Genomic DNA, 24,336 nt, shown 5'->3' with positions numbered 1-24,336 from the left:
GTGAGGTCGATCCCACAAGGATTGAAGGATTGAGCAATTTTAGTTTAGTGATTGATTTAGTCAAGCGAATCAAGTATTGGTTGGGTGATTTGTAATTGCAGAAACTAAATTGCTTGAAATGTAAAGGGAGAGGGGTAGATTGCAGAAAATTAAAGAGCAAAGAAAGTAAATAAGCTGAATCTTAAAGAACAAGTAATGTAAATTGCAGAAACTTAGATTGCAAGAAATATAAATGGCTGAATCTTAAAGTGCAAGAAATGTAAATTACTTGAATTATAAAGGGAATTGGGAAGTGGGTTTGTAGAATTTAAACAAGGAAAAGTAAATTGCACTAAACTGAAAAGTAGAAGAAGAATTGAATTGAACCGGATCTAAAACAGAAATGTAAATGAACTTGAAAAACATTAAACAGAGAATTTAAAATAAAAACTCCAGATCTCAGGACCCAAGAGACTAGATAACCGAGTCTAGATCTCAATGCCTTCCTAGATCCAAATGTAGAATTCAATTGCAAGAAATAAAGAAAAGTAAATTGCAGAATGAGTAGAAGAAGAGGCAATGAACAGAAATTGAAATTCAATTATGCAGAAAATTAAACAAGATCCCAAGGTGAGATTGAAACAGAAGTTCTTCAATTCTTCACCCAAGATCCAAAGCAAGAAAAGTAAAGAGTGCTAAGCAAGAACAAGGAAGAAGAGAGATCAATTCTCCTTCCCAATTCTCTAGAATTCTAAAGCAACAATTCAAAAATGTAAAGGTGAGCTCTCTACTGTAAGTATGTAAAAATTCTCTCCGGAAGCTCTCTGAAAACTTAAATCCTAAGCTATTTATACACTTTCTTCAAATGGTCTTCAAGCCTTGAATTGGGCCTTTGCTCTTGATGGAATTGGGTTGATAAAAGCCTCTGTTGATTGCTCTTGGAGTTGGAGAGAAACCCATTGTGAACCGGGCCATGAATCATAAAAGCTTGAGTCAAAGTTTGAGGCAAACTTTGGCTCAAGCTTTTCATATCAGCTGCCCCCCTTTTGCTGCTATCAACGTTTGGGCTAAAGTTTGAGGTCAAACTTTGAGCCAAACGTTGAGCCTTCTTGTATGCCTTGTGGCGCCAACGTTTGCCAAAAAGCTTGAGGCAAACGTTGGCGCAAACTTTTGCTCTCCTGGGTGTGTTGATGGTGGCGCCAACGTTTGCCAAAAAGCTTGAGGCAAACGTTGGCACAAGCTTTTTCTCCCCTGGGTATGTTAGTGTGGCGCCAACGTTTGCCAAAAAGCTTGAGGCAAACGTTGGCACAAGCTTTTGCTTCTTCCAGGGAGATTTCAACTTTTCCAAAAGTTTGAGCTAAAGTTTGAGGCAAACTTTGGCTCAAGCTTTTTGTTCTCTCTTGCTCCTAGCCATTCCTTCTTTCTTCAACCTTCTTCAAAGCTTTTTTCCCCTATCATCAATCAACCAAACATATCAAAGCTATGCTCAAAATCATGAGATTATTATTCTTTCATAGTATATGACAATTATAGCACAAAATCTCATGAAATTGCATTAATTCATCCATGGTTGATTGAATCAAAGAAAATATGAAATTCTACCCAATTGGCTTACTTATGGCTCAAGAAAGTGCATAAAAACAATTGAAAACAAAAAAAAAAGACTAGTGAAACTAGGCTAAGATGACTTGTCATCAGTAAGTACCTTACTTATTCATATAATAACATGGTGCAATAAACTTGGATCTGACTCTTGGGTTCCCTTCATTAGATCCGGCAAAGCCCCATGGGCCGTTAGAATCCATCTTGAATGCCAGAGGCTTGGCTCTGTCTCTCCTGCCTGTAACCTGTAACACCCCTTTTCCTCAAACATTCTCCTTGTCTTGCAATCCAATTTCAAACTTCAAATAAGTAAATAAAAAAACAACTAAATAAGAAACTGGCGTATTAAGAGCAACTGGCGTATTAAGAGCAAAACACTGATGTACCTATTAAGAGCAAAACACTATCTTAAGGTGGTTGCTGTTGAACTCTGACTATCTGTAAGGAAGCAACTGGCATAGAAGCCAACCACCATCCCACAGCTTCTCTGCAGATATAATAAAACAACAGAAGAGGCTAACTAATACATCAATTACCTGAAAAATACACTATACATAAACATAGGAATTATCTATGAGAAGAGTAAAAGGTACAACACAGTATACCAAGAATTATCAGACAAAAACAAATATTGATTTTACTTTGTGCATTAATTAAAAAATAATATCACTTTTTGAAAGAAAGTATTGTCGCCTACACACTTGAATTTAGATATTAAACTAAGTAGTATTACCTGTTATTTATCTGCATATAATTTAGTGTTTTTGGCAAATTAAAGTTTTTAAGAGTGAGAATGACGCGACAAACACTCATAGTGGTGTCTTTGTGGGTCAATGATTCAATTTAGTTTGTTTGAAAACTGAAAAAGTGACAAACAAGAGACAAGAAAAAGCTAATAAAAAAATTTCTAACCCTTTAATTTTTAAAAGAAAATTGGAGATAGTAGTTAACAAAAAATTAGATGTTGCAACATTTATATATATAGTGTATGAAGTATCTCACAAAGACCGAAACCTAATAATAAGCTAAGGAAACAGCTTTAAACGAGTTAGTAAATGTACACCAAACCATATGATGTCAAATAGCATATTCTGAAATCCATCAAAAAATATTTTAATAATTTGTATGCCATAGCCATATATATGAAGAACATTAGAGGACCTACATAAAGCTGTAGTAGATAGATGTCAATTGCTCATTAGGCATAAACAAGTGATAGAACTAGTAATGCTATTAAATAACTAAAAAAATAAGTAAGCCATGAATTAGAGTATCCTCGTCCAGATAGTGATAGAACTAGTAATGCTATTTAAGGATAGGTAAAGAAAGCATACCTTAACAGAGACAATACCATTAGAGTATCCTCGTCCAGATTTTTCTTCAATGACGTCTCAAATCCCCAATCAAACCACAACAGGTTCTATATCGGTAGAACCAAACAAGCCTAGAAACTAGAAGTTGTTGGTTTTAGGCAGGGCTAGGTGAGAACATTTTCTTGGTCAAGTGTTTAATGAAAAAATGGCCATATCAAGGATTGTTAGTAATTGAAGTTGATGAAGAAGATGAAGTGCCTTCTATGATACCTAAAGCTATCACAACAAATGGATCTTTGATGTATGAAACATGCAAGGTATTGATTATTGAAAGATGGTGCTGCGGTCCTAGTTATATTGATTAACAAATAAAAGTACCACGAGAAGTTTTCTACTTGTGATATACTAACAAAATTGACCCAGCTCGACAACTCACACAATGAACAATTAAAAAACTTGGAGGAAGAAAAACAGCATCAAAAGAAACCGAGAGTGAAATAGATCATAAATCACAGCACAGCTACTCGAAATTAAAGATCCAAACAAACAAATAAAGAAAAAAAGAGAAAAGCTTGTGGCAATTAATAGTGACTCACAGTGAACTCAAGTCAGCTTCGGGCATAGCCTCCAAACCCTAGAAAAGATAGATTACTTGATTATTCCCATTAAAAAAAACTTAAGCACCAGAAAGCAACTAACTAAATCAAATTCTGCAGGAACAAATTCTAACAGAAGAAATCAAAGAGATAAACCAAAAGGTTGATAAGGAAATAAGAAAAAATTAAAGGAAGCATAGATGAAATCACAAAATCAGAAATGAAATCACAAAATCAAAGGCAAAAACGGCGAGGAACAGAGAATCAGAAACGACGCACGGCGAGGAGGGGAGGAACCCTTCGTGACGGTGACGCCACGAGCTCAACTCAGAACTTGGTGCGACGGCGAGGAGAGGAGGAACCAACAATGCGAAGAGGGCCGAGTAGAGCTTCCCCAGATGATGAAGGTACACACGGTCTGTCTCCGCCGGCGGCGACAGCACCTTCTACCGAAGGAGAAGCGTTCGACGACAACTTTGAAGAGGGAGAGATGAGGGTGAAAATGAGTTCATAGGTCAGGAGGAGAATGGAGCTCGATAAGGGTGGTGATAAAATTAGGGGTAATTTAATATTTTCGATGAAAAATTTTAAATTACAGACGGATTTTCCGTCTGTAATAATTTAATAAAATGCAGAGTTTTGTCTATTTAATTACAGACGAAAAATCCATCTGTAACCATTTTCCACGAAAAAAAATTAATTTTACCGACAGAATTATCGACGGATTTTATTTTCCGTCTGTAATTTATGCTAATTTATTTTTTTGTGTTTTTCGACAAAAAATCCCTCTGAAATTCCGTCTGTATTTTCGTGGGATAAAATCCGTCAGAAATATCCGTCTGTAATAACTAGTTTTCTAGTAGTGAAATCAAACTTAAACCGTACCTTAATGTTGGCAGCTTCCAAAACTCGGGACCCTTCCTCCTCTCTGGCTACCACCAATGGAGACAGGAAACTTCACCATTGTTTTTTCCCAAAAAAAATTGACATCAACATGAAGAGGACGAAGATACGAACACATTAATCGGATTAGATTTTTTATTGGAGTTACAGAGTTTAAGAAATTGAACTCGGAAGGTTCTTGTTCCGTCTCACTCACGGCTCTCTTTAAGGAGGGGACGTGTGTCACGTCTTCAGGCTGCTAAGTCAGCGATTCAAGTTATAAATATCTTAAATGGATAATTACGAAAACTAGATTATTAAAACACAAGAAATAATACATATAGAGATAAATATGAATTACTAATATAAATAACATTAATAACATGATGATCATAAGGATAGAAGATCTATGATGAAGCATTAATAAAACTAAGTTCATCGAAAAGTACCGATATTTATTCATACAAGCATATTTTAGACTTGAAATATTAATTACTCAAATTAAATTATAAAATATTTATTATTATTAGATTATTAAAATTATAATTTTAATTATATAAAATATCTTATTATAGTAAAATTATATAATAAACTTAATTAATTCAAACTCAAATGATAATAATTATAAAAATTTAATTTAATTTTATTTATTTAAAATAATTTTTAATAAATAGTTTAAATTAATAAAATAAATTATGATTAATTTAAATTTTTATAATCATAAAATTAATGTAGTTACTTTTAATAAAATAATACCTAAAAAATAATAAGTTTAGATTAATAAAATAAATTATAAATAATTTATAATAGAAGTTTTAAAAAATAAGTCGTTACAGAGCACAAATAACGAGCATCTACAGCCGCGCCCCATGTCGGGCATGCAAGCCATTTCGCCATTGGTGAATTGCAGGGTCCGTTCCTGACATCCCGCATTCCTCCCCACTCATAATAACACCATCTAGTCCCATTTTGGTGAGAAACACCACATCTGATACAATAATAAAATTAAAAATTTCCATACATGTCTTGAGGAAAAATTTTAAAAACCACACAAAAACATGACTAGATCTTAATAAAATGATAAATATTTTATACATTTTAAATTTTTTTTACATTTCTAATAAAGTGAATATATTACAAATTTTACTTTTAAAATATACTCTTAAAACGGATACAATTTAGTTAAATAATAATAATAATAATAATAATAATATGATGGGGACAATTAGGAAACTGATGACAATAAACACTACTTCGGACAACAAAGGCAGTTATATTTTTGTTCTTCCAAAGAATTGATCCAATCCTGAATTCCATTTGTTATTTATTATATCACGAAATTGAGAACAATGCCAGGAAATCATAAACACTAATAAAGGTGTTGATTAAACACTTGAGTTTGTCAGGCTTGCTGTGCCGGTACCATGAAAGTCTATAATTTTCTTTACACAATCTTTTTAATGAACTGTCATGACAGTGATTTTTGTAGCTATGGAGGGTCCAATCCCAAATGTAGGGACTAAAATAGATAAGAGTTTTTTTGGTTTCCTACGGTATCCCCAAACCCGACGGATCAAGGACTAATCCGTCGCAAATTGAAACTCTATTTAAGGGTCTGCCGCGCCAACTAAGTTATTTTGAAACATGACAACAACACTCAAAATTCAAAAACGGGTAGTGATCTGAGAAAACAAGGCCTTGAAGTCCTTTGTTGGTGAACCAGCTCCTTCAGGTTTTGATGCCAAGTCAAATGCCTTAAACTGAGCCTCCACAAAATTTAGTGCCTGTTAAACAAGAGGAACAACGGGATGCAAAAATCTCAGACTCAATAAGAATCCAAAAAAAGGGGAATTTTCAGGGAGCTGGTACAGACTAACACAATAACCAAGTCGTGTTTCACTAAATAGGTTCACGTGGTTAAAATAATGGAAAAGTTTGGTATTGTGAAACCAAAGTTTCTGAAAACCGAATTAGTCATCGAACCAGTAGAGTCGAGGTTCAAAGATAAGTCGAGTTCAACCGAAGTTGAACCGGATATAATAAAATAATATATTTATGTATAAAATATATAATTTCTTTTAAAAAAATGATTTTTTTTGTGATTTATTATTTTAAACTGGTTCACCGGTAAAAATCAACACTGTTCAATTGGTTATCCTGATTTTTGACCAATTCAGTGGCAAGCGGTTTTTATCTTAAATCGAACTAGTCTGGTGGCCAATTCTTGGTTAACTGAGTCATATCGTCCAGTTCGATCTGGTTCTCAAAACCATGGTAAAACCCTGTCTACAATTTGTGATAGGTTTAGTTATATCGCAAGTCCATATAGTTTAAAATTTTTTAATCAAGTCCTTACAGAAACCGAATATGCAAAACTTTCTAAAATTTCATATAGATTCCTATCTAAGTTTGTATAGTTGAATATGAAAAATTTTGTAACAAGAATTTGCTCTAGAGGATTGATTACTGACATATTCAATGTAATGATTATGATATGATTGAATTCTTAAGATGTATAGATTAATTAAACCTTCAGAAGATGAAGGGGATACCTGAATACAGACTTCTGCAACATCGGGTCTAGCAATGGTTCTGGTTTCTGTCTTGAGAAGCTCATCATCCTTCCCGACAAGTAGTTCCCGAAGACCTCCTTCTTTATCTTGCAAGCCACCAGCCCTGAGGCCAAAAAAGAAAGAAGGAAAAATATCAGCATGCTCATAAGAATGCCCCAACCACAGACTTTAATCTACATTAACAATAAGAACAATTAAAACAAGTTCCCACAAAATATTAAAAAAGAATGCTTAGTGAAGAGTAGTAGCCATGGAACTAAATGTAGCATGCAAAAACCTTTCTGGAAGGAAGGAAAAGGCCCCTTTACGACTAGCCCTACTTTTGACATTATCTTTATTTAACCTAGAAACTTCTTGTTTTCCGCAATGGTATACAACCAAAGGACTTAAATCCACGTTGGATTTTTTTTCACTAACAATAACAAAGGCTACTTCAGCTCTAGCTGATACAAGTTGTTACAGTTAAATGTGTGTCTGGGAAACATGAGAAGAAGTAATATGGACATGTACAAATGTGATGGGTTAGAGTAACATGCAAGTGATAACTGTTAATTAGAACAAGTATCCTATGCATGCCTGTAATTTTATAAGTTTCAAACGGTTGATTTTATCGGTGACAGTTATTAGTGCTGCATTATACTCTCCCAAGTTCACCCTTAAATTCAATATCTAAATCCAAGTAATAATACTTCTATACAAATTCACTTTGCATAAGCAAGGCCATTGTTATTTCCATATACAACTCTAACTTTTCAAATTTTGTACAGAAGAAAGAACAATATAAAAAATTCCGACCAAAACAACCCGGTATGAAGATAATACTAAGCATCAACAGAGAGTGAGTTTGTAGGTGCTGTTAAATTTTAATGGATTTAAACACTTCATTTAAAATGCAATTTCAACTCAAACCCGAAATATTCTTCCACTGAACAAACAAAAGAACGAAACATATAAGAAAAATCCTCGGACAGCTATATATGTCTAAGTACGGACAGAAATTGGTGCACCTTATGATTGTGTATGGAATACCAGAGTCTGCAAGATATTGCTCAGCCTTTCTTTTCCAAACCTGCAATCAATACAAAATGAAACTTGCATCGTGCTCTAAAATGAAATGCAAGCTCTACTGGAAGGAGAAAAAATAACTAACCAATATATTCCCATTACCCAAGCTGTTCAAAGGATGGTTAAGGTCTGTTCCTCCCATAGACCCTACCAACACAACCTGCTTCACTCCTGCAGCCTTAGCTGTTCATATAGGTAAAACCAATTTCAATATTGCAAACATGGACAAATTTGTTATGTTCTATGATTAATCAAAAGAACATAAACAGACCCTACCAGCATCTATTTGGTTTTTCTGCCCAATCCAGTCAACCTAATAAGCAAAAGATATAGTATGGTATGAGTGAAAAGGAGATAAACATCAAATGTTAATTAAGTACATCTAATACATGGAAACTATTAGTAGTTGCACCTGTTCAGGATAAGCACCATCTTCAAAGTAGAACTCGGGTCGTTGACCTTTGGTTGGATCAAACCCAGCTTTCATCTGTGGCACTGCACTTGTAAGAATTATTAGAGCATCCACACCTTGAATTGCAGGAACGATACTATCAGCATTTCTTATGTCCCCCACGAAAACATCATCCGCAGCACCAATTTTCTGTTTGCTTTCTTCAGTTCTGACAAGGCCTCTTGCAACATACTCGGCTGACCGCTCTTTTAGTTTTTTATACACTATTTGTCCTGAAAAAGGTAACAAGAGTAAAACTATGTTAGGACCTCTAACATATCCCTACCCTATTGTATTGTTAACCTAGGTAACTGCATATGCTCAAGTTCTATAAGAAATAGGAATAGGAGAATGCTAAGGGGCTAAGGGAGAATGCTGAAGGGAGCATTCAGTCAGTGGTAAAATAGAACATAAGATAGGAGAATGCTAAGGGGCTAAGGGATAGTGACTAAATTCAACGATTTTCTTAAACATATTTAGTTAATGTCCAATTGAACATGTTATGTGTCATGTATGCTATCAGTTAACATTTTACATCATCAATCGTTGACAAAAATTGTGAGTAGAATAACTGAAAGACATATATAATTAATTCGTAATCTTTGAAGAACCAATTTGATTGAAAAAATCTTTTAGGGACGAATTTAAAAAATGTCTTGTCTTTCGGGGACTAATTTGACTATTAACCCAAGAAATTTTCAATAATCATAAGTCAAAGTGTTTTCCTTTTCTATTCTAATTTATACAATCATATCATTTCAGTTTTCTTTTCATTTATATGGCATCATAAACCAACAACCTTAATCATTTGATACTACAAAACTATGAAGACTTTCAAGAGCAATTCACAAATCAACACATTTGATAATATGTCCTGAAACCCAACCCCTCAGATTGGATAACTGCAGATCGGGTTTGTGTTGCCATCCCTATTGCGATAGAGGCATAGAACTTTAGAATGCATTCTTCACTGTAACAAAACCTCTGTGAAGTGAGGTTCTGAACTTACAAGTGCGATTTCTACAGAAATGTTTCTAATTGCACCACTTAGGCACCTGAGATTGGCAATCCCTAGCGGTAGAGAGGACGTAATTGGTGCAATTGAGACCAGGACGACTATTTTAGTGCAGGCTGCAAATCTCAGGACCAGTTTGGGATTTAACTCCAGCAGAACCATATCATGCTGTAACCTTATCCTTTACACACAGATTATGGTACATGCAACAAGAAACATAACAGCAGCATCTTTCAAACTTCATTTAACTTCACCTAATACCTTAAAAACCCCAAAATGCCAATTTTTGTCTCGCTCTCTTTATCTATTGACAGGGAAAGAAAGCAAGGAATTTGACTAAGCATACAACAAAAAGAGACTCACTCACCTGTACGGCCACCAGCACCAGTGACAATCACAGTTCTCTTTGATGAATCAGCCATGGTCGCAACACTGATTCCCACCCTCCCCTTCACACCCTTATGGCTCCTCCTTATAGCAAACGATGATGAAAAAGACCACAAAGAAGAGGAAGAAGAAGAAAGAAGCCTTAATGAGGAAGAAGAAACCGGTGAGGGAAGTGAGTATTTATGGCATTGAAAAGGGACACGTGTATGAGCCATATCCATCACGGTTGCTGTTCACAACTGCATTGTGCCTAAATCAATGAATGAAGATTGAATTCAGCTGTCTGTAACACTGTGTTCCAAGGTGCCACCCTGAGACAGAAATGTAAATGTATGAATCTATCGGTGGTTGAGCCTCACTTCTTGCTGACAAACTTATTAATTATTAATTTCTTATGATTCCTTTCTTTAGATATTCTTTAGTGTTTACTTTCGGATTTTCTTATCCGCTTACCTTATCCCGTTACTATTAATTTGGATCTGTATTTTCTTTTTTTTCTGGGATTTTCCACTTGTTTGGGATAAGAAATTTGGATGGGTAGTGTCGTGTTAAGTCGAGTTTTGTTCGAACTAGAGTCAACTTTTAAATTACCCATGTTAGAGTTGCACAATAAAATAGCTCCTGATATTAAATATATTTTAAATAAGTTTGTTACACATCTATATAACCATGTAACTAAGTTGGCCCAACACAAAAAAAAATTAATATCATTAAATGAAACATGAAATATATGCGCCCAACATGCACGAAATTACTCTTACCCAACGCTTCTTCTTGTCTTCTTCTCTTCTCCATCACGCTTCTTCTTCTTCTTCTTCTTCTTCTTCTTCTTCTTCTTCTTCTTCTTCTTCTCCCGCGCTTCTTCTTCTTCTTCTTCTTCTTCTTCTTCTTCTTCTTCTTCTTCTTCTTCTTCTTCTCACGCTCGTTTATGCATGAAGTGTCTTCTTCTTCGCCTTCTTCTTTGCGTTCCTCCTCCTCCTTTTTCGCGTTCCTTTTTCTTCACGTATTTTCTCCTTATCGTCATTCTTTTGTTGTTGTTGCTGCTGTATTTTTTGTGTTTTTCTCCTTCTCTCTGGTGAAGAAGTAGTAGAAAGTGAGGCAGAAGAGTTTTGAATAGTGCAGAATGAACCGAACACAGTACTCATGGTGAACTGAACACAGTACTTGTTCATACCACGGTCGAGCTATGCGACCCGAGTTGACTTCAGATAGGAACATCCGACCTCTTAAGGCTGGATGGTCACCGACCTCTCATTTGAAGAGCTCGACCAAATCACTATAAAGGCCCAAGTAGGCCCAAGCAGAGGGACGCAGCCCACTCCAAAGGCGGTTGGCCTAAAAGATAAGATGACTTCACTCAAAAATAAGATAAGATAACTAACTTATCTTATCTAGAAAGGTCAGCCCACACCACTATAAATACACTGGAGCACCCATGTATAACTCATACTCTGATTCTACACAAAAAAACCTGCTCAAAGCCCATGTCAACTTAAGCATCAGAGTCTCTTGCAGGTACCACCACCCTCCGGTGATCAAGGATCGGCAACACCACCAAAGTCAACAAGTCGGACACGTCAGCTCCGGCCACCACAGTGGATCTCATCCGAGATCGATCTTCAGTTCAGGTAACCCTCGGAACATTGGCGCCGTTGCCGGGGAACCTAGAAGTCATCCCATCATCATGGCGGACAATCTTGACAATGATCACAACTCGGGTTTGGACGAAAGAACCCCGCTTAAAAATATGGATGTCACATCAAAGGATGTGCCTCAAACTAAGGGAGACAAGCAGTCTCCAAACACGGAAATCTTAGAGGCCCTCCGTGAACAGCAGAATCGCCTTAAACAGCTCGAACAGGAGGCCGAACATCAGCGGGAGGCCGAGAGAGACCTCCGAAGAGAAACCAGACATCGCCGAGAGCTAGAGGACAAACTCGCAAAGCTCGAGGCCGACCTCAAAACTAAAACTACTCATTCTGGTCATGAAGATACCTCTCACAAGGACCAAGACCCGCTCACAAAGGAGATCATGAAAGCTAAAGTCCTAAAGGACTTCAAAGCTCCTGACATGACCCCATATGATGGTACATCTGACCCCAGCCACCATCTCAGCAATTTCAGAAGCAGGACGTATCTCACAGACGCCTCAGACGCAATTAGATGCAAAGCATTCCCGACTACCCTAACGAAAACAGAAATAAAGTGGTTCGACAGCTTGCCGCCAAGGTCAATAGCAAGTTTCGACGACCTTGCCAAGAAGTTCCTAGCCAGATTCTCCATCCAGAAAGATAAAGCCAAGCATGCCCCAAGCCTGCTAGGAATTAAACAAGGAGATCAGGAAAGCCTCCGTAGCTACATGGAAAGATTCAACAAAGCATGTCTGGACATACAAAGTCTGCCTACAGAGGCAGCCATCATGGGTCTCATCAATGACCTAAGAAAAGGACCCTTTAGCCACTCCATATCAAAAAAGCATCCAACATCTTTAAACGAGGTACAAGAAAGGGCAGAAAAGTATATTAATTTGGAGGAGAACTCTCGACTAGGAAAAACCTCAAAATCTGAATTCTCCCACCCACCTCGAGACAAGGATAAAGAGTCCAGGAAAAAGGAGGATCAGCCTGCTGAGAAACCTCGAAAGTACCACAACTACACTCCACTCAGAGTGTCACTTGTGGATGTGTATAGAGAGATATACAACACTGAAAAGATCCAAGGTCCCGCCCAGTACAGCAAAAACGTAGGAAAGGTCACAAGCTGTAGAGGATCAGGTATAGGGCTTGTTGGAGGCAGAGTTCATAAGGGAGGTAAAATACCCATTATGGCTAGCCAATGCGGTGTTGGTCAAAAAGTCAAATGGGAAGTGGCGGATGTGCACCGATTACACCGACCTCAACAAAGCCTGCCCAAAAGATCCCTACCCGCTCCCAAACATCGACATACTAGTTGACGCTTCATCAGGCTATCAGTACCTCTCCTTCATGGACGCTTACTCAGGATACAACCAGATCCCGATGTATCAACCCGACCAAGAGAAGACGTTGTTCCTGACCCCAAAAGCAAACTATTGCTATGTAGTTATGCCCTTCGGACTCAAGAACGCAGGGGCTACCTACCAAAGACTGATGAACAAAGTCTTCGCCGACCACATCGGAAAGCTAATGGACGTTTATGTATATGAGATGCTGGTAAAATCACAAAGTGAGGAATCATTATTGTCCGACCTCGCTAAAGTGTTCAATACCATAAGAAAGCATGATATGCGACTTAACCCCGCAAAATGCACCTTCGCGGTAGAAGTTGGCAAATTCCTGGGCTTACTCAAAGAGGAATCGAAGCAAACCCAGATAAGTGCCAGGCTATACTTCACATGAAAAGTCCAACCTGTGTCAAAGAGGTCCAGCAGCTTAATGGAAGACTAGCCGCTCTATCTAGTTTTCTAGCCGGATCAGCCCTAAGATCTCTCCCCTTCTATGCAACATTAAGGAAGGGACAGAGGTTTGAGTGGACCCCAGAATGCGAACAAGCCTTCCAAGATTTTAAGAAATTTCTGGGGCGACCACTTGTCCTTACTCGACCTTAGGAAGGTGAAGAGCTCATACTATACCTCGTCGTAGGAAGTCGGGCAATAGCCTCAGCACTAGTTAGAGAAGACGAAAGTGGGAAACAACCCATCTACTTCATCAGTAAGGCTCTACAAGGGGTTGAATTGAACTATCAAAAGATAGAAAAGTTCACCTACGCTCTCATACCCACCTCCCGACGACTCCGACCATACTTTCAAACTCACACCATCAGAGTACGGACCAACCAACCCATAAAGGGGATCTTACAGAAAACAGACTTAGTTGGAAGAATCCTACAATGGGCTGTCGAGTTATCCGAATTCGATATCAAGTATGAAGCTCAGACAGCTATCAAATCCCAGTACTTGCCTGACTTCATCGCAGAATATACTGACACCCAGAGCACCCCCACAAAGTGGAACCTTTATGTAGATGGCTCCTCAAACAAAGCCAGAAGTGGCACAGGCATCATTTTAGAAAGCGATCAGGGAACCAAATCGAGCTCTCCTTGAAGTTCGAGTTTCTGGCCTCAAACAATCAATCCGAATATGAAGCACTACTAGCTGGCCTGAGGCTGGCTAAGGAAGTGGGAGCTCAAAGACTTACCATCTTTAGCGACTCCTAAGTAGTCACTTCGCAAATAGAGGGGAACTATCAAGCTAAGGATCCCACTATGAAAAAGTACCTTGACAAAACCAAAGAACAGCTCGGACAATTTAAGAGATATGAGGTCCGACACATACCCCGAGAACAGAATGCCCGAGCTAATGCACTCTCAAAACTAGCCAGCACCAAGCCAGGGGGCAACAATAGAAGCCTCATCCAAGAAACTCTCCGAAATCCATCAACCTTGGAGGAAGAAAAGATCCTAGCCATATTAGGACAGGATCAAGGATGGATGACTCCCATAATCAACTACCTCAAATCAAAAACACTCCCAGCAAACAAAAAGGAGGCAAAGAGGCTAGTACGAGAAGCTCAGTACAACACCATGATACAGGACGTCCTATATAAGAGAGGTATCTCTACACCTCTCCTAAAATGCGTCCTGACCTCTGCTACAAAGGAAGTTCTCGAAGAAGTTCACAGTGGCATGTGCGGCAATCACCTCGAGGCACGAGCCCTCGCTAAAAAGGTACTCCGAGCTGGTTTCTATTGGCTGACCTTGCAAAAGGAAGTAACAGAGTTTGTCAAAACATGCCCACCATGCTAGAAACATGCCAACTTCCATATAGCTCCGCCTGAGGAGCTCTTCTGCGTTACTTCACCCTGGCCATTCGCAAAGTGGGGGCTCGATCTCCTTGGACCCTCATTCTGCACAGCAGATTCCTTATTTGCCCTACGAAAGGTTTTCATGGAATCAGTGAACTTCACCATTTCTGAAAAAGGGAACCAGGGAAACAGCATCACAAATTTGTAAGAGGTAAATCGGCAAATAAACAGAAGAAAGTCATTATAAAATGAAGTCGAACACTACCCAGTTCGGCACGAAGGAGGGAAGGATCTGCTAGAAACCTCTTCGTGTCCAGATGGGGAGGCTCTCCCCAGTTCTCCTCTAAAACAACGACAACATCTTGTTCTAACTCACTCAAGCTCTCCCAAGAATACTTAACAACTACTGGGTCCTTTTGCCATGACAACAGAAAAGTGGGTTCATTACTTTCATCTAAAAAGAAGGGTCGAGCTTCGTTAACAGCTCAGACCTTGAAGTAATAGTTCTTAAAGTCACGAAAAGACTCATCATATATGAAAAAAACTTTCTTCCCTTGAGTAGCCCGGAAAGAAATCCAAGAGGCTTTCTTCTTAGCTACCCCAGGCTTTGTCAATACAAAAAGATAAAGAAAGAGAGTTTGGATAGGTTGGACACCCAATTCCTGACACAACAGTTGGAAAACTTTTATAAAACCCCATGAGTTCGGATGGAGCTGAGAAAGTGCTACATTGCAAGACCACAACAGGTCGGTCTCGAAAGGGGGTAAAAGGGATGGTGGTACGCGGAATCGTGATTACACTTTAATTATGTAAACTTCATTGCTCTTTCTTTCCCTGGAAATGGCGCCAAAAACATGATGCCAAGACCATGGTTCACAACTCCGTGTAACTAACCAGCAAGTGCACTGGGTCGTTCAAGTAATACCTTACGTGAGTAAGGGTCGAATCCCACGGAGATTGTTGGTATGAAGCAAGCTATGGTCACCTTGCAAATCTCAGTTAGGCAGATATAAATTGATAATGGTGTTTTCGAATAATAATTAATAGAATAGGGATAGAAATACTTATGTAATTCATTGGTGAGAATTTCAGATAAGCGAATAGAGATGCTTTTGTTCCTCTGAACCTCTGCTTTCCTGCTATCTTCATCCAATCAGTCTTACTCCTTTCCATGGCTGGCTTTATGTGATACATCACCACTGTCAATGGCTACTTTCGGTCATCTCTCGGGAAAATGATCCAATGCCCTGTCACGGCACGGCTAATCCTCTGGAGGCATCACCCTTGTCAATGGCTTCATCTTATCCTCTCAGTGAAAATGGTCAACGCACCCTGTCACGGCACGGCTATTCATCTGTCGGTTTTCGATCAAGCTGGAATAGGATTTACTATCCTTTTGCGTCTGTCACTAACGCCCTGCAATCGCGAGTTTGGAGCTCGTCACAGTCATTCATTCATTGAATCCTACTCGGAATACCACAGACAAGGTTTAGACCTTCCGGATTCTCTTGAATGCCGCCATCATTCTAGCTTACGCCACGAAGATTCTGGTTAGGAGATCTAAGAGATACCCATTCAGTCTAAGGTAGAACGGAAGTGGTTGTCATGCACGCATTCATAGGGAATGATGATGATTGTCACATTCATCACATTCAGATTGAAGTACGAATGAATATCTTAGAAGCGAAACAAGATGAATTGAATAGAAAACAGTAGTACTTTGCATTAATCTTTGAGGAACAGCAGAGCTCCACACCTTAATCTATGGAGTGTAGAAACTCTACCGTTGAAAATACATAAGTGAAAGGTCCAGGCATGGCCGAATGGCCAGCCCCCAAAACGTGATCACAGGATCAATAATACAATCCAGGATCCAGGATGATCCAAAAAGACTAGTAAAATGTCCTATTTATAATAAACTAGCTACTAGGGTTTACATGAGTAAGTAATTGATGCATAAATCCACTTCCGAGGCCCACTTGGTGTGTGCTTGGGCTGAGCTTGAGTGTTGCACGTGTAGAGGTCCTTCTTGGAGTTGAACGCCAGCTTTTGTGCCAGTTTGGGCGTTCAACTCTGGTTTTGGCTCCTTTTCTGGCGCTGGACGCCAGATTTGGGCAGAAAGCTGGCGTTGAACGCCAGTTTACGTCATCTATTCTTGGCCAAAGTATGGACTATTATATATTTCTGGAAAGCCCTAGATGTCTACTTTCCAACGCAATTGGAAGCGCGCCATTTCGAGTTCTGTAGCTCCGGAAAATCCACTTTGAGTGCAGGGAGGTCAGAATCCAACAGCATCAGTAGTCCTTCTTCAACCTCTGAATCTGATTTCTGCTCAAGTCCCTCAATTTCAGCCAGAAAATACCTGAAATCACAGAAAAACACACAAACTCATAGTAAAGTCCAGAAATATGAATTTAACATAAAAACTAATGAAAACATCCCTAAAAGTAACTAGATCCTACTAAAAACATACTAAAAATAATGTCAAAAAGCGTATAAATTATCCGCTCATCACAACACCAAACTTAAATTGTTGCTTGTCCCCAAGCAACTGAAAATCAATTAGGATAAAAAGAAGAGAATATATTATAAATTCCAAACTATCAATGAAACATAGCTTCAATCATATGAGCGGGACTTATAGCTTTTTGCCTCTTGAATGGTTTTGGCATCTCACTCTATCCATTGAGATTCAGAATGATTGGCATCTATAGGAACTCAGGGTTCAGATAGTGTTATTGATTCTCCTAGTTCAGTATGATGATTCTTGAACACAGCTTCTTTGAGTATTGGCCGTGGCCCTAAGCACTTTGTTTTCCAGTATTACCACCGGATACATAAATGCCACAGACACATAATTGGGTGAACCTTTTCAGATTGTGACTCAGCTTTGCTAAAGTCCCCAATTAGAGGTGTCCAGGGTTCTTAAGTACACTCTTTTTTTGCTTTGGACCTTGACTTTAACCGCTCAGTCTCAAGTTTTCACTTGACACCTTCACGCCACAAGCACATGGTTAGGGACAGCTTGGTTTAGCCGCTTAGACCAGGATTTCATTCCTTTTAGGCCCTCCTATCCACTGATGCTCAAAGCCTTAGGATCCTTTTTATTGTCCTTGCCTTTTGGTTTTAAGGGTTATTGGCTTTTTGCTCTTGCCTCTTGGTTTTAAGAGCTTTTGGCTTTTTCTGCTTGCTTTTTCTTTTCCTTTCTATTTTTTTTCGCCTATATTTTTTTTTCTGCAAGCTTTGTTCTTTGTTGCTTTTTCTTGCTTCAAGAATCATTTTTATGATTTTTCAGATTATCAAATAACATGTCTCCTAGTCATCATTCTTTCAAGAGCCAACATATTTAACATTCTTAAACAACAACTTCAAAAGACATATGCACTGTTCAAGCATACATTCAGAAAACAAGAAGCATTGTCACCACATCAATATAATTAAACTAAGTTCAAAGATAAATTCGAAACTCATGTACTTATTGTTCTTTTGAATTAAAACATTTTTCATTTAAGAGAGGTGATGGATTCATAGGACATTTATAACTTTAAGACATAGTTACTAACTACTAATGATCATGTAATGAAGACACAAACACAGATAAGCACATAATATAGAAAATGAAAAATAGAAGAAATAAGAACAAGGAATGAATCCACCTTAGTGATGGTGGCGTTTCCTTCTTGAGGAACCAATGATGTCCTTGAGCTCTTCTATGTCTCTTCCTTGTCTTTGTTGCTCCTCCCTCATTGCTTTTTGATCTTCTCTTATTTCATGAAGCATGATGGAGTGCTCTTGATGTTCCACCCTTAGTTGTCCCATATTGGAACTCAATTCTCCTAGGGAGGTGTTGATTTGCTCCCAATAGTTTTGTGGAGGAAAGTGCATTTGAGGCATCTCCGGGATCTCATGGTGATGAGCTTCATACGCCTCTTGAGCTCCATGAATGGGCTCTCTTGCTTGCTCCATCTTTTTCTTAGTGATGGGCTTGTCCTCTTTGATGAGGATATCTCCCTCTATGTCAATCCCAGCCGAATTGCATAGGTGGCAGATGAGGTGAGGAAAGGCTAACCTTGCCATAGTGGAGGACTTGTCAGCCACCTTGTAGAGTTCTTGAGGTATAATCTCATGAACTTCCACCTCTTCTCCAATCATGATGCTATGGATCATGATGGCCCGGTCTATAGTAACTTCAGACCGGTTGCTAGTGGGAATGATTGAGCATTGAATGAACTCCAACCATCCTTTAGCTATAGGCTTGAGGTCCAATCTTCTTAGTTGAACCGGCTTGCCTTTGGAGTCAATCTTCCATTGAGCTCCTTCCACGCATATGTCCATAAGGACTTGGTCCAACCTTTGATTAAAGTTGACCCTTCTAGTGTAGGGGCGTTCATCTCCTTGCATCATGGGCAAGTTAAACGCCAACCTCACATTCTCCGGACTAAAATCTAAGTATTTCCCCCGAACAATTGTAACATAGTTCTTTGGATCCGGGTTCTTACTTTGATCATGGTTCTTGGTGATCCATGCATTGGCATAGAACTCTTGAACCATTAGGATGCCGACTTGTTGGATGGGATTTGTTAGAACTTCCCAACCTCTTCTTTGAATTTCATGTCGGATCTCCGGATACTCATTTCTTTTGAGTTTGAAAGGGACCTCAGAGATCACCTTCTTTTTGGCCACAACATCATAGAAGTGGTCTTGATGGGCTTTGGAGATGAACCTTTGCATCTCCCATGACTCGGATGTGGAAGTTTTTGTCTTCCCTTTCCCCTTTCTAGAGGATTCTCCGGTCTTAGGTGCCATCAATGGTAATGGAAAAACAAAAAGTTTATGCTTTTACCACACCAAACTTAGAATTTTGCTCGCCCTCGAGCAATAAAAGAAAGAATAGATGAAGAAGAAGAAGAAATGGAGGAGAGGGAGAGTGGGAAGTGTTTCGGCCAAGAAGGGTGTAGAGGGGTGTGTTGTGTGAATTTGATGAAGAATAGAGGGCTTTATATAGGGAAGGGAGGGGGGAAAGGTTTCGGCCATATGGGTGGGTTTGGGTGGGAAATTGGTTTTGAATTTTGAAGGTAGGTGGAGTTTATGAGGTAGGTTTATGGGGAAGAGTGGATGGATGTGAGTGGTGAAGAGGTGATGGGGAAGAGAGTTTGAGGTGATTGGTGAAGGGTTTTTGGGGAAGAGTGTTTATGGGGTTGTGTGAAAGAGAGTGGTGAGAAGAAGTGAGTGGAGGTAGGTGGGGATCCTGTGGGGTCCACAGATCCTGAGTGGATCCTGTGGGGTCCATAGATCCTGAGTGGATCCTGTGGGGTCCACAGATCCTGAGGTGTTCAAGGATTTACATCCCTGCACCCATTAGGCATGTAAAAATGCCTTTGCACACAACTCTGGGCGTTCAGCGCCAGGTTGGTGGCCATTTTGGGCGTTCAACGCCCATTTGTGTGCCATTTCTGGCGTTGAACGCCAGAACCATGCCTGTTCTGGCGTTCAGCACCCAGAAGCTGCCCATTTTGGGCGTTCAGCGCCAGAACCATGCTCTGTTCTGGCGCTGAACGCCAGACAGATGCTCCTCCAGGGTGTGATTTTTCTTCTGCTGTTTTTGATTCCGTTTTCAATTTTTATATTTATTTCGTGACTCCACATGATCATGAACCTACAAAGACATATAACTAAGAAAAATATAGTTAGATAAATAAAAATTGTGTTGCCTCCCAACAAGCGCTTCTTTAATGTCAATAGCTTGACAGTGGGCTCTCATGGAGCCTCACAGATGTGCAGAGCTTTGTTGAGACTCTCCAACACCAAACTTAGAGTTTGGATATGGGAGTTCAACACCAAACTTAGAGTTTGGTTGTGGCCTCCCAACACCAAACTTAGAGTTTGACTGTGGGGGCTCTGGTTGACTCTACTTTGAGAGAAGCTTTTTCTGCTTCCTCTCCATGGTTGCAGAGGGAGATCCTTGAGTTTTAAACACAAGGGAGTCCTTATTCCATTGAAGGACTATTTCACCTCTGTTAACATCAATCACAGCTCTTGCTGTGGCCAGGAAAGGTCTTCCTAGGATGATGGATTCATCATCTTCCTTTCCAGTATCCAGGACTATGAAATTAGCAGGGATGTAAAGGCCTTCAACCTTTACTAACACGTCCTCTACTTGTCCATAAGCCTGTTTTCTTGAACTGTCTGCCATCTCTAATGAGATTTTAGCAGCTTGCACCCCATAGATTCCCAGTTTCTCTATTACAGAGAGGGGCATGAGGTTTATTCCTGAACCAAGATCACATAGAGCCTTAAAGATCATGGTGCCTATGGTACAGGGTATTATGAACTTTCCAGGATCCTGTCTCTTCTGAGGCAATGTCAGTTGATCCAGATCACTTAGTTCATTGATGAACAAGGGAGGTTCAACTTCCCAAGTATCAATGCCAAATAATTTGGCATTCAGCTTCATGATTGCACCAAGAAACTTGGCAGTTTGCTCTTCAGTAACATCCTCATTCTCTTCAGAAGAGGAATACTCATCAGAGCTCATGAAGGGCATAAGGAGATTCAATGGAATTTCTATGGTCTCTAGATGAGCCTCAGAGTCCTTTGGTTCCTCAGAGGGAAGCTCCTTATTGATCACTGGACGTCCCAGGAGGTCTTCCTCCTTGGGATTCACGTCCTCTACTCCCCTTGTAGGTTCGGCCATGGTGCTTATGTCAATGGCCTTGCACTCTCCTTTTGGGTTCTCTTCTGTATTGCTTGGGAGAGTACTGGAAGGGATTTCAGTGATCCTTTTACTCAGCTGGCCCACTTGTGCTTCCAAATTTCTAATGGAAGATCTTGTTTCATTCATGAAACTTACAGTAGCCTTAGACAGATCAGAGACTAAGTTTGCCAAATTAGAAGTGTTTTGTTCAGAGTTCTCTGTCTGTTGCTGAGTGGATAATGGAAAAGGTTTATTATTGCTAAACCTGTTTCTTCCACCATTATTAAAGCCTTGTTGAGGCTTTTGATCCTTCCATGAGAAATTTGGATGATTTCTCCATGATGAGTTATAGGTGTTTCCATAAGGTTCACCTAAATAATTTACCTCTGCTATTGCAGGGTTTTCAGGATCATAAGCTTCTTCTTCAGAAGATGCCTCTTGAGTACTGTTGGATGCAGCTTGCATTCCATGCAGACTCTGAGAGATCATATTGACTTGCTGAGTCAATATTTTATTCTGAGCCAATATGGCATTCAGAGTATCAACTTCAAGAACTCCCTTCTTCATAGGCGTCCCATTGCTCACAGGATTCCTTTCAGAAGTGTACATGAACTGGTTGTTGGCAACCATGTCAATGAGTTCTTGAGCTTCTGCAGGCGTTTTCTTTAGGTGAATGGATCCACCTGCAGAAGTGTCCAGTGACATCTTTGATAGCTCAGATAAACCATCATAGAATATATCCAGGATGGTCCATTCTGAAAGCATGTCAGAAGGACACTTTTTGGTCAGCTGTTTGTATCTTTCCCAAGCTTCATAGAGAGATTCACCTTCTTTCTGTCTGAAGGTTTGAACATCAGCTCTAAGCTTGCTCAGCTTTTGAGGAGGAAAGTACTTGGCTAAGAAAGCCGTGAGCAGCTTATCCCAAGAGTTCAGGCTGTCTTTGGGTTGAGAATCCAACCATAATCTAGCTCTGTCTCTTACAGCAAAAGGGAAAAGCATGAGCCTGTAGACTTCAGGATCTACTCCATTAGTCTTAACAGTATCACATATCTGCAAGAATTTAGTTAAGAACTGAAAAGGATCTTCAGATGGAAGTCCATGAAACTTGCAGTTCTGCTGCATCAGAGAAATTAATTGAGGTTTCAGCTCAAAGTTGGTTGCTCCAATGGCAGGAATGGAGATGCTTCTTCCATGTAAATTGGAATTAGGTGCAGTAAAGTCACCAAGCATCTTCCTTACATTATTATTATTTTCGGCTGCCATCTCCTCTTCCTGTTCGAAAATTTCTGAAAGGTTATCTCTGGATTGTTGTAATTTAGCTTCTCTTAATTTTCTCTTCAGAGTCCTTTCAGGTTCTGGATCTGCTTCAACAAGAATATTCTTGTCCTTGCTCCTGCTCATATGACAAAGAAGAGGGCACAGAAAAAATAATAATAATAATATGGATCCTTTATACCACAGTATAGGGATCCCTGTGTGAGTAGAAGAAGAGGGGGAGACAAAGAATATAATATAATGGAAGAAACACAACTGTGAGGAGGGCAGAGATGTGAGATGAGATGAATAAATAGAATAAGATGGGAGAGGGAGAATTTTCGAAAATAATTTTTGAAAAAGAGTTAGTGATTTTCGAAAATAGTTTTTGAAAAAGGTTAGTATTTTTCGAAAAATTTTGAAATCAAAAATAAAAATAATTAGTTAATTAAAAAGAAATTTTTGAAAAAGGAAGAAGATATTTTCGAAAATTAGAGAGAGAGAGAGTTAGTTAGGTAGTTTTGAAAAAGATAAGAAACAAACAAAAAGTTAGTTAGTTAGTTAAAACAAATTTTGAAAAGATAAGAAGTTAGGAAGTTAGAAAAGATATTTTGAAATCAAATTTTTGGAAAAGGTGAGATAAGAAGATATTTTTGAAAAGATATGATAGAAATTTGTTTTTGAAAAAAAAAGATTTGATTTTTAAAATCACAATTAATGACTTGATTCACAAGAAATCATAAGATATGATTCTATAACTTAAAGTTTGAATCTTTCTTAACAAGCAAGTAACAAACTTGAAATTTTTGAATCAAAACATTAATTGTTTATGTTATTTTCGAAAATTATGTGATAAAGATAAGAAAAAGATTTTTGAAAAATATTTTTGGAATTTTTGAAAATAACTAAGAATTTTGAAAAAGATTTGATTTTTTGAAAAAGATTTTGAAAAAGATAAGATTTTCAAATTGAAAATTTGATTTAACTCATGAGAAACAATTTGATTTTAAAAATTTTTGAAAAAGTCAATCCAAATTTTCGAATTTGATGAGAGAAAATGGGAAAGATATATATTTTTTTTTGATTTTTTGAAATTTTTATGATGAGAGAGAAAAACACTAAAGAGATGCAATGCATGAAATTTTTAGATCAAAACATGTGATGCATGCAAGAATGCTATGAATGTCAAGATGAACACCAAGAACACTATGAATGTCAAGATGAACATCATAGACACAATTTTGAAAAATTTTTAATGCAAAGGAAACATGCAAGACACCAAACTTAGAATTCTTTAATGCTTAGGCACTAAGAATTCAAGAATGCATATGAAAAACAAGAAAAGACACAAAACATGCAAATACAAAGATCAAGCAAGAAGACTTACCAAGAACAACTTGAAGATCATGAAGAACACCATGAATGCATGAATTTTCGAAAAATGCAAGATGCACATGCAATTGACACCAAACTTATAACATGACTCATGACTCAAACAAGAAACACAAAAATATTTTTGATTTTTATGATTTTCTAATTTTTTTGGATTTTTATTTCGAAATATATATGAAAAAGAAAAATAAGGATTCCAAAATTTTTAATATGAATTCCAGGAATCTTACATTCATAGTCTAAAGCTTCAGTCCAGGAATTAGACATGGCTCATTAGCCAGCCAAGCTTTCAATGAAAGCTCCGGTCCAAAACACTAGACATGGCCAATGGCCAGCCAAGCTTCAGCATGTA

General features: G+C 38.5%; 2 protein-coding genes and 1 long non-coding RNA gene across 3 annotated transcripts; 1 reads left to right on the top strand and 2 right to left on the bottom strand.

Annotated features, from left to right (window-relative positions):
* Nucleotides 1-881: 881 nt before the first annotated feature.
* On the bottom strand, nucleotides 882-2,234 carry LOC148568339 (uncharacterized). The gene is made up of 3 exons (XR_015880619.1): nucleotides 1,968-2,234; nucleotides 1,685-1,880; nucleotides 882-1,430 (listed from the first exon to the last, which is right to left on the bottom strand). It is a non-coding gene; the product is annotated as an uncharacterized LOC148568339 (long non-coding RNA).
* A 3,394-nt stretch (nucleotides 2,235-5,628) lies between these two features.
* Nucleotides 5,629-10,418, bottom strand: LOC107639423 (uncharacterized protein At5g02240). The gene is made up of 7 exons (XM_016342917.3): nucleotides 9,844-10,418; nucleotides 8,423-8,694; nucleotides 8,287-8,323; nucleotides 8,096-8,193; nucleotides 7,953-8,014; nucleotides 6,925-7,048; nucleotides 5,629-6,156 (listed from the first exon to the last, which is right to left on the bottom strand). The coding sequence occupies exons 1-7, from the start codon at nucleotides 10,082-10,084 to the stop codon at nucleotides 6,037-6,039; spliced, it is 954 nt and encodes a 317-aa protein (XP_016198403.1). The 5' UTR covers nucleotides 10,085-10,418; the 3' UTR covers nucleotides 5,629-6,036.
* A 3,912-nt stretch (nucleotides 10,419-14,330) lies between these two features.
* LOC148568338 (uncharacterized) lies at nucleotides 14,331-14,645 on the top strand. Its single transcript, XM_088484680.1, has one exon. The coding sequence runs from the start codon at nucleotides 14,331-14,333 to the stop codon at nucleotides 14,643-14,645; it is 315 nt and encodes a 104-aa protein (XP_088340806.1).
* Nucleotides 14,646-24,336: the final 9,691 nt, after the last annotated feature.

The sequence above is a fragment of the Arachis ipaensis genome, chromosome B4, assembly GCF_059453495.1.
Source record: "Arachis ipaensis isolate K30076 ecotype BB chromosome B4, ASM5945349v1, whole genome shotgun sequence".
NCBI classification, from domain to species: Eukaryota; Viridiplantae; Streptophyta; class Magnoliopsida; order Fabales; family Fabaceae; genus Arachis; species Arachis ipaensis.
Note: the sequence above shows the minus strand (reverse complement) of the source record. Positions and strands in the feature narration are given on the sequence as shown.